The sequence below is a fragment of the Brachyhypopomus gauderio genome, chromosome 1 (genome assembly GCF_052324685.1).
Source record: "Brachyhypopomus gauderio isolate BG-103 chromosome 1, BGAUD_0.2, whole genome shotgun sequence".
In the NCBI taxonomy this organism is placed as follows: domain Eukaryota; kingdom Metazoa; phylum Chordata; class Actinopteri; order Gymnotiformes; family Hypopomidae; genus Brachyhypopomus; species Brachyhypopomus gauderio.
In genome coordinates, this window is record NC_135211.1 from 37819643 (window position 1) to 37831035 (window position 11393).

At 39.9% G+C, this 11393-nt stretch overlaps 1 protein-coding gene across 1 annotated transcript; it reads left to right on the plus strand.

Annotated features, from left to right (window-relative positions):
* Positions 1-4059: 4059 nt before the first annotated feature.
* Positions 4060-5729, plus strand: cxcl8a (chemokine (C-X-C motif) ligand 8a). Its single transcript, XM_077013074.1, has 4 exons — positions 4060-4229; positions 4512-4644; positions 4980-5066; positions 5405-5729. Exons 1-4 carry the CDS (start codon positions 4172-4174, stop codon positions 5415-5417), a joined length of 291 nt encoding a protein of 96 aa, XP_076869189.1. The 5' UTR covers positions 4060-4171; the 3' UTR covers positions 5418-5729.
* Positions 5730-11393: the final 5664 nt, after the last annotated feature.

The window sequence follows — 11393 nt, forward strand, 5'->3', positions numbered from 1 at the left end:
TCAAGTCAAGTCAAAAGTCTTAATATTAATGACTCGAGTCTGACTCGAGTCCAAGTCATGTGACTCGAGTCCCCACCTCTGGTTTATAGTGATAGAGGCTTTTGACACCGAGGTGCAAATAATTCACTTAGAGGAGAATCATTTGAATGTTAATATTTTATTTCGGCCACAACATCTGAGCACTTGTGAATTGTGTGTTCTATATTTTTGTGTAAGGATTGCATGGGTTTTGCTGTTTGAGATTTGAGATTTTTTTTATTTTGAATTTAGAATTTATTTTGAAAAGAGTTCAAAGTTCTGAGAAAAATGTCCAAGTAACAAAGTACAAAACCTGTTTAAATCTTCTAGGTTCCTCAGGACTCTCACATTCACTCTGACCTGTGCTGACAAGCCTGTGTGTCCCATACCCGCTCAACACCCATCATTCCTTTCTGAATGTGTTCTTAACCTGAGAAACACACAATGTTGCAGTCACAATAGAGAGCAAATAAGTGTGTGTGTGAGTACACAGATATTTGCCGGTGTGTGTGTGTATACACACATTTGTAGGTGTGTGTATGTTACTTTATAAGGACTAAGAATTAAATTTCCGCTGCAGTCTGTACCCAGGTGTAAGCCAGCTGACAGAGGCATAGACTAACCCTACAGTGATTTAGCAATAACAGACTTTGTGGTTTAGCAGCTGTATGCAGTTCCTGAACTGCAACAGTCACATGACCAGCACAGACACACACACACACACACACACACATACACCAGACAGGCACACACCGGCTCTGTACGGACATGGTTAAGACCTTATATTTGGTGTGAGGAAGTTTAGACCTTATATTTATTGAGAGGAAGTGACCTCCAAAACTTGCATTTCCACACAATGGCAGTCCCAGAGCTGAATCAGTAATGGGTCCAGTCATCCACTTTAACTTCTGCAGTGTATGAGCTTACAAACTCTCAAAACATCCTCCTGCATTACATGATTACATTTAATATATTCCTTACATTACTGCATAAAGAAACACACACACATTTTATATATATATATATATATATATATATATATATATATATATATATATATATATATATATATATATATACATATATATATGTAGAAAGAGAGAGAGATCTATGTATATATATATATATATATATATATATATATATATATATATACATATATATATGTAGAAAGAGAGAGAGATCTATGTATATATATATATATATATATATATATATATATATATATATATATATATATAGATCTCTCTCTCTTTCTACATATATATATGTATATATACATGCATATAAATATAGATATAGATATGGATTTAGATATATAGATATAGATATAGAGATATAGATATTTATACAGATCTGGCAGTACCAGTACCAACTTCTGCATTGTGTTGAGTATGAACAGGTATGAACCGGAACATTAGAGATGAGACAGAAATGAACGCAGTCTAACACACACAGTCTAACACACACATTTACACTCACTTTCTCATACTGTCTCAATATTATTACTCACTTTTACTCACACACATACATGACATGTGAGAGTTGCCAAAGTTGATTATGACAGACACTGTCCCATTTCCTGTGAGACAAAGCTGGTATGTGTGGAGAGAGGCTCCTTGAGTCTAGTGTTAACCCTAACACTACCTCCTTGAGTCTAGGGTTAACCCTAACCCCTACCTCCTTGAGTCTAGGGTTAACCCTAACCCTATTTCCTTGAGTCTAGGGTTCACCCTAACCCTACCTCCTTGAGTCTAGGGTTCACCCTAACCCTACCTCCTTGAGTCTAGGGTTCACCCCAACCCTACCTCCTTGAGTCTAGGGTTCACCCTAACCCCTACCTCCTTGAGTCTAGGGTTCACCCTAACCCTACCTCCTTGAGTCTAGGGTTAACCCTAAACCTACCTCCTTGAGTCTAGGGTTAACCCTAACCCTACCTCCTTGAGTCTAGGGTTCACCCCAACCCTACCTCCTTGAGTCTAGGGTTAACCCTAACCCTACCTCCTTGAGTCTAGGGTTCACCCTAACCCTACCTCCTTGAGTCTAGGGTTCACCCCAACCCTACCTCCTTGAGTCTAGGGTTCACCCTAACCCCTACCTCCTTGAGTCTAGGGTTCACCCTAACCCTACCTCCTTGAGTCTAGGGTTAACCCTAAACCTACCTCCTTGAGTCTAGGGTTAACCCTAACCCTACCTCCTTGAGTCTAGGGTTCACCCTAACCCTACCTCCTTGAGTCTAGGGTTCACTCTAATCCTACATCCTTGAGTCTAGGGTTCACCCTAACCCTACCTCCTTGAGTCTAGGGTTCACCCTAACACTACCTCCTTGAGTCTAGGGTTCACCCTAACCCTACTTCCTTGAGTCTAGGGTTCACCCTAACCCTACCTCCTTGAGTCTAAAATTAACCCTAACTCTAACCCTAACCATAAATCCTACCCCTGCTGGCATTATGTATACCAGAGCATGATTCACAAATAAGTGCATTCACACTAAAATCTATCAACTGTACACACGTCAGAGTCAGTGTAGTCAGTGCACTGAACAGAATGACTGGTTCCCATTTGTATATGCTTATTCTAAAAATTAAGACTTTGATATTTAGATTCTCATTTAGTCAAAGTCAAAGTCAAATTTATTCCTATTCCTATTTATTTATCCCTAATGAGCAAGCCAAAGGCGACAGTGGTGAAGAAAAAACTCCCTATGATGGTGGGGATTAGGAAGAAACCTCGGGAGGACCAAGACTCAAAAGGGAACCCATCCTCCATTGGGCGGCCCGTTAACACAAGTCCGTGGTGCGCAGGGTGGTTTCAAAGGTCCACAGCAACAGTCAAGGCTCCTGTTCCCCGACCAAGCAGCCTCAGTCCCCTCGGTGCAGGCGGTGGGCCTCAGGTGGGCCAGCATCAGCACGACCCCTCGTGGCAACGGCTCATCCAACCCCGGCATCAGCACATCCACCGACAAGCCAGACCATCCCCCAGGTGCCTGCAGGTGCCTGTATTTAGGGGTTAGGGTTAGTAGTATTTACAGGCTGGTGCTTTCCTCCTGGTCAGAAGGGAGCTACAGATAACTCTAACCCTAAAGCCTAAACCCTAACCCTAAACCCTAATGAGCCTCAGAGCAGCAGAACATGGCCTTTCACTCCTGGATTACCCACAAGCAAAAGGGCAATATTTCATCATGGGGCAGATAATCTCAGTGTGTGTGTGTGTGTGTGTGTGTGTGTGTGTGTGTGTGTGTGTGTGTGTGTGTCGCTCACTTCCTCCTGTGCGGTGCAGGATTGGGAAATCCCACACAGTTATACTGCATGATAAGAAAAGTATTGCGTACTTCCCACTCCCTAATCTCTCCCTAATCTCTAAATCTAATCTCTCTGGGTTCATACGGACGGGCTCACCTGTTTACTGTGACATTACATGATAGGAACATATATATGGATATATAATATTACATGATAGTAACATGTATATGGATATATAATATTGCATGATAGTAACATGTATATGGATATATAATATTACATGATAGGAACATATATATGGATATATAATATTCTGCACTAGTAAAGTACACAAAGTGTCCAGAGAAACAGTACGTTTCAGATAGAGTTAGCTCAGCTGTGCAAGCAAAGTGCTTCTGATTTAATAGGAGGAGGAACCAGTATTATATATGAGAAAACGTAGATCTTTAAATCAGAACATTCATTCCATGGGGTTCATTATACAGTATTATATATATATATGAAAGCTGCTGATTCAGCTCAGGGTTTAGTTATGGTTAAACTATGGATAGGGCTGTTTTTCTATGTCAGCTACATTTGTCTGATTGCAAAATTAAACAGGAACCTGATACAGGATATGAGGCTTAATTTGTTATCATTTGGGCCATACAGCTTTCTCCAAGCTTAAAAGCTTTTTGTAGCATTTAAAAAATTTCCCTATTTCTGCCTGAGGGAAATTTATGTGATGTCATTCTGACATCATCAAACTTTTCCTGGTTACAGGATTGCGAAATCCACTGAACTCACTCCAGACTCACAGCTTTAAAAGAGCCTTTGTCACTTCTGCTCAGCACAATCACAGCAGGAAGCACACAAACTCTCTCACTGTTCAGTGGCTTTATTACTGAAACAAGCCTCATTCAGACTTCAAGATGAACTGCAGGATCATGTTTCTGGCTGTGTTTCTGGCCTTCTTCACCCTTAGTGAAGGTAAGTTTAACATTAAACCTGTACTTTACTATTGACTGGCATGATATCACAGTGATCGCTACTGCAGGTACATTATGAATAGCAAATCACTACTGTGATACCCACGTCAGATATAGGCTGGCAGGGTTAGATGCAACCTTTGCAGTTTTGCAGAAGGGTTAGAGCTAAACTCTGCAGGGCGGTTGGTCTCTAGGAGCAGGTGTAGAGTTTCACTGTGTTGTAGGTCTTCAGGAACAAGATTACAGTTGAACCATGCAGGACTAAATCTTGGCTGTGTTGCAGGGATGAGTCTCCGTGGACTGGGTGTGGAACCACGCTGTCGCTGCAGTGGGACAGAAAGCCGTCGCATCGGCAAACTGATCGAGAGCATTGAGCTCTTCCCCCCCAACCCACACTGCAGAGATACTGAGATCATGTAAGACCCCGTCTGCCTTCACCAGCAAAACAAAACACCTTTACAAAGTAGCATATCTGCTTAGGGTCAGTTAGGGCTGGGTTAGCGTTAGTTAGGGCTGGGTTAGTTATTAGTTAGGGCTGTGTTAGGGTTAGGGTTATTTAGGGCTGGGCTAGGGTTAGGGTTAGTTAGGGCTGGGTTAGGGTTAGGCCTGGGCTAGCTTTCAGTTATTTTTCACATGTTTGGTTAAATACATGTTTGCTATGAACGGCAGCATCTTTGTGTTAAATGTAATATCTAATATTCTCTGTGTTTAATAATGATTATAATACATTTTTGCTCCTGCGTTGTACCAGAGCCACATTAAAGAACAGCAAACAAGAGATCTGTCTGGACATCACAGCACCATGGGTAATGAAGATAATCGAGAAGATGATGGCAAAGTAAGTGATAGGCACACACACACACACACACACACACACACACACACACACACACACATACACACACACACACACATGCACACAGAGACAGAGACATTACAGTGAGCATTACTAATGCTCTGGACAATACTGACACTGAGATACTGACATATCTGGACAGTATTGATCAAAACAGACAGATTCCTATCTAATTTCATTCAAAACAACCTTTGTTATTTCATAATATTGAATACGATTTTTGTTATTTAAGTTATGATCAGTTTTCAGGTATTGCATGACACATTTTAAATGTTTGGATTCTTATAATTGTAAATCTTTGTGCTGTGTGTCTTCTGCAGTAAAGCTCCCTAAACGTGCCTAACCCTAACCTGAGCGGCGTGTCCTGCGGCGTGTCCTGCGGCGTGTCCTACGATGTGCTCCTCGACCTTTAATGCTGAGACAGCTGATGTCTGTCTAACAGGAATGACAGACAAACTCTCATCAGCTCTGGAGTTTATGGGCAGAATTTTACAAATAGCAGTTTACAAACAGAATTTCTGATTACAAATTTCTATTTATTGTTTAATATTTATTTATGTGAAGTGATATTTATTTAAATGTTTTATTGATTGTACATTTTTCTAATTTGTTATATAAAAAACAGTAAGTTGCCTTTTTTTTTTAATAAAAAGCACTCTTGTGTTGAAAATGGGAAATTATATTTTATTCTCAAAATGAGCAGCGGTGTGTGCAACATGTCTATAGCTTCAGAGCGTTGTACCGCCCTCTACTGGTAGTTTGAGATTGTGCATGCACCTTCACAGCGTTGTACCGCCCTCTAGTGGTAGTTTGAGATTGTGCAAGCACCAACAACACCTCTGGAGTTTAATTCCACTGTCATGCAGATAATCAATAGAATACAACTGACTAAATGAAAAAAGTCAATGTCATTAATCATGTTAAGACAACATATTCCTTCTCTGTACTCTGAAGAGATGATGTCATGGAACGTTTCATTATAGCTGAGTAAAAGATTCTGTTCTGTTCTTCTCTAAAACTATTCTGCCCTTAAATTAGTTTATCTACAACTGACCCCAGCAACACCTGTTAGTACTGCTTCATCACTAACACCTGTTAGTACTGCTTCATCACTAACACCTGTTAGTACTGCTTCATCATTAACACCTGTTAGTACTGTTTCATCATTAACACCTGTTAGTACTGTTTCTTCTGACAGTGAATTTAAACTCTTACTAAATACTCTAAACTGTCTCCTTTTATTCTAACAAAAGTGAACCAACCCTCAAAAGAAAAGAAGCCATTGCCTTTAACAGGAAAAACAAGAATTGAACAGTGAGATCTCAATTCAATTCAATTCAATTTTATTTATATAGCACTTTAAAACAACAGCAAGTGTCGACCAAAGTGCTGCACACATGCACAACATCTACAAACAGTAGTGCGAAAACAAGGCAATAAAAGACACTAAAAAGAATAACACAATAAGCTTAATTAACTGAATTAAAAGCCAGTGAGAAAAGATGGCATTTTAAGCGAGACTTAAAAACAGGGAAGGACTCTATCTGCCTGATGTCACAGGGGAGATCATTCCACAGTTTTGGTTCCACAACCGAAAAGGAGCGATCACCTCGTCATTGCCTCACCGTCCTGGGAACCGTTAGGAGGCTCTGATCTGTTGACCTTAAAGAACGGGCAGGATTATGGGGTTGCAATAGTTCGGACAGGTATTTGGGGGCTAGACCATGAAGAGATTTAAAAACTATTAAAAGGATTTTAAAATGAATGCGTGTTTGAACCGGAAGTGCAGTGCAGTGTCAATTAACTAAATGAATATTACCTCTTCCTCCCGCTCACTTTAAATTACCTTGCCGATATTGTGGTGTGTTTTAAATGTCCACATTACAAGCTTGTTTTAATGCTCAATTCATATTTTTACTTTGTTCATTAAATATATGTTACCAATACAACAGTCCTGTTCTAGATGTGAGGACACGAGCTCTACTCTAACCCTAACCCTAGTTCTTAAAACATTAAGCGCACTGAAATGATTCAGAGGGGCAAGTTCAGAGGCCTGCTGTATGCCTATAAGGCGTCGGGCCAGACAAGCAACACATGCATAATACGTAAACGGTTACTATCTGTAAGAGAACCCTGATTTTAGCCTGGCCCGACATCATTTTATGATTTATCATTTTTATTTCATGAAATGGTTCAGAGGGGCAATTTCAGAGGCCTGCTGTAAGGCAAAACTCAAATGCATCATACATAAGTACACTTAAATGGGAAAATATTTATATCAAAAGTACTCAAATTAACAATTATATTATATAAAAATAATAATATTATTTTTATTATATACTATTATTATACTAGTTTTTTTAATGACTGCAAATAAAAAGGTTGCATCATCAGTTGTATAACTTGCAGTCAAACTGGGCCTATATTTCAAGCATAAAAAACAATTTTGAATGCTTAAACAATGTAGTTAAATTGACTAAATTACATTTTCTAGCATTGCCCATTTGCCAAACTTTCTCTCTGTAGAGCTCTGGCTCAGAGCTCTGCTGTCTCTGCAAAGATGGCCTGACCTTTTTAACAGAACCAAACCTTTGTAGTATCATTTTAGAAGATGTGGCAGCTAACAATGGTCGACTGCAGTGGAACCAGGAAGATGAACTCCAGATCTCACTGGCCAAGATCTCAACGGGGAGGAACAGCCCCCTGAGGAGCTACGTCAGAGAACAGAGTTCAGATACTTCAGAATACTTCAGCGAGTCTGACAGTGGCACCTCGGGAGTCTCCTCTACACACCAGGGACACAATGAGCATCCATGTGCGAATCTCATGCCGGTCACAGAGAGACCGTTCCCCTTGTGAAAATAACAAAAGGTAAATATAACCCTAACGTTACATTTGTAGAGTGTACATGAACTCCATAAAAGCCAAAGAGCTGAACCTTAACCCCACTGTGCAGTACTGGTTTTTCACAGTATAATTATACTAGTATAGTATAATACACATTAGTATAATACACTAATTGTATCATGTGTTTTTAATTGCAATGAAAAAGTAAAGTTAGGTTTTTTTTTAAGTATTCTTGTGCTGCTAAGCTTCAGCTGCCCTATCCTTAGCCCTAAACCCAAGCCCCAGCCTTAGCCCTAACCCTAAAGTTAAAACCAAGCCCTAACCATAAACCCAAGCCCTATCTCTAGTCCTAGTCCTAAACCTAACCCCAAGCCCTTACCCTAGCTAAAACAGCCATTGACATTATAGAAATGAGTCACAGAACACCAGGAAACAACATAAAATTTAAATAATATACACATAATATACAAATAAGGAAACACATAATATGGTTAAGATCATTTTATTTAGATTTGATTAATTCCAGTTTTTGAAGACATTTTGTAAACCTCAGTTCGCTATCGCTACCTCTTTATGACCTAAAGAGAGTATGTCACAAGAAGAGAGTATGTCACCTAAGGACAGTATGTCACCTAAAGAGAGTATGTCTGCGGAAGAGAGTATGTCTGCAGAAGAGAGTATGTCACCAGAAGAGAGTATGCCTGCAGAAGAGAGTATGCCTGCGGAAGAGAGTATGCCTGCGGAAGAGAGTACGTCACCTAAAGAGAGTATGTCACCGGAAGAGAGTATGCCTGCAGAAGAGAGTATGTCTGCAGAAGAGAGTATGTCTGCGGAAGAGAGTATGTCACTGGAAGAGAGTATGTCTGCGGAAGAGAGTATGTCTGCGGAAGAGAGTATGTCTGTGGAAGAGAGTATGTCTGTGGAAGAGAGTATGTCTGCGGAAGAGAGTACGTCACCTAAAGAGAGTACGTCACCTAAAGAGAGTATGTCACCGGAAGAGAGTATGCCTGCGGAAGAGAATATGTCTGAAAGTATGTCTGCGGAAGAGAGTACGTCTGAGAGTATGTCTGCGGAAGAGAGTACGTCACTTAAAGAGAGTATGCCTGCAGAAGAGAGTACGTCACCTAAAGAGTATGTCTGCGGAAAAGAGTATGTCTGTGGAAGAGAGTATGTCACCTAAAGAGTATGTCTGCGGAAGAGAATATGTCTGAGAGTATGTCTGGGGAAGAGAGTATGTCTGAGAGTATGTCTGCGGAAGAGAGTACGTCACCTAAAGAGAGTACGTCACCTAAAGAGAGTATGTCACCTAAAGAGTATGTCTGCGGAAGAGAGTATGTCTCTTACATCTCACCATCAAATGTGATATACTCCTTGTCCCTCGTTGTTACCTGTCTCAGACATACCTGCAGTTCCAATATCGTGACCTGTGATGTGGGATGCACTCACCCTGTATTGTGTTACAGACCCGTTTGCTGGATTTGGTACAGGAAGTACGCAGGAGTGTTTCTCCCGGAGATAATGTGTAGGCGAATGTGTTTCACACACACGTGGTGCATAACAAAAACAACCAGCATCCTGTGTTTTTATTCACTTATTTAATGCAGACGTCAAATAAACGTTAAAGTATTTCACACTGTTTGCCCAGCTAGGCTAAACGGTCCATGGTGCACGTAAGGTGCACACTACACTGTCACTCAAACTCATATCCTTATTTGTTAGGGGTCATATGTCTGAGAGTATGTCTGGGGAAGAGAGTATGTCTGAGAGTATGTCTGCGGAAGAGAGTAGGTCACCTAAAGAGTATGTCACCGGAAGAGAGTATGTCACCTAAAGAGTATGTCTGCGGAAGAGAGTACGTCACCTAAAGAGAGTATGTCACCTAAAGAGTATGTCTGCGGAAGAGAGTATGTCTCTTACATCTCACCATCAAATGTGATATACTCCTTGTCCCTAGGTTACCTGTCTCAGACATACCTGCAGTTCCAATATCGTGAACTGTGATGTGGGATGCACTCACCCTGTATTGTGTTAAAGACCCGTTTGCTGGATTTGGTACAGGAAGTACGCAGGAGTGCTTCTCCCGGAGATAATGTGTAGGCGAATGTGTTTCACACACACGTGGTGCATGACAAAAACAACCAGCATCCTGTGTTTTTATTCATTTAATGACTGGACACTGAAGTCGTGTGCAGGAGTACAGGTCTATTTGTTTGACTTTCTATATAAAAGCAAATACGTTAAACTCATTAACTACTCAATATGCTGTGTTTCCAGATAGATTTAAGGTATCAAATGATGTTGGGTCAGGCTAAAATCAGGTTCCTCTCTTAGGCAGTGACCTGTTCTTCATGATGCATTTGTTATTTATCTGGCCCACCATCAAAAAGGCTTTTAATAAGACTCTGAAACTGCCCCTTTAAATTCGTTCACCTATATGCCCACTGCTCAAAATACCATGTTGTGTGCGGGTATTTCTTCTTCCGATTTATTTGTGTTCTAGATCAGCATTTCTGTGTTTTTAGTTTTCAAATCTAAGAATATGTTTCCTTACGGTAGAAATGCTGACGAATTCAATCATCATGTACAAATTGCATACAATTGGAACGACTTGAAATAGAAACCATTTTAAATAAGGAATGCTTTCATTATATATATATATTTTTCTACATTCACAAAATCAGTATGGGAAGTAATAACCTCTTAAATGTTTGCTGCTACGCTCGTTTGTTTAACCTATCTCTTTTAAACAAAGTGCGCAGCAAACGCATCGTGAACATACCCCTTTTGAATAAGGAACCAACTTCAGCCGCCGAATAAGTAGCTGCGAATAAGTAACCAAACGAATCTGAAACTGCGAATAAGTAACCAACTTCACTCATCCCTCTCTCTCTCTCTCTCTCTCTCTCTCTCTCTCTCTCTCTCTCTCCCCGACACGTATCCCCCACCTCATTTTCTGTCCATTCACCTAGGATCTAAATGCTTCCTTTACAAAAGGTATACAATAAAATACCCAAACTGTTGTACGTCTTTTTTTCACACAAAAATAAATATCAACCACATTGCTGTTTAATGTTTTTTTTTTTTAACAAATACTATTTACAAACCATGAACTTATTTATTTCAGCATGTATCACATGAACAAATTTCAACATGGGTAACGTATTCACAATGCAAAACTCCTGTCTGTGCAGAACCAGGTTATAATAATCTTGTAGTAAAAGCCAGTTTTTTGAACATTTGCTCTAATATGTTAAAGTGGTCAAACAAGACGTTTGCATTCTAGATTCTTATAGATTATTTGATCGATTCTTGTAGATTATTTTATAGATATTGTAGATTATTTTATAGATTCTTGTAGATTATTTTATAGAGCGGTTCATGTAACATCATGTAACCTATATTCCATTTGTTCAGCACGTTGACCACCGTCTTCTGATTTCTTTGCTTTTTACTGATTTATTT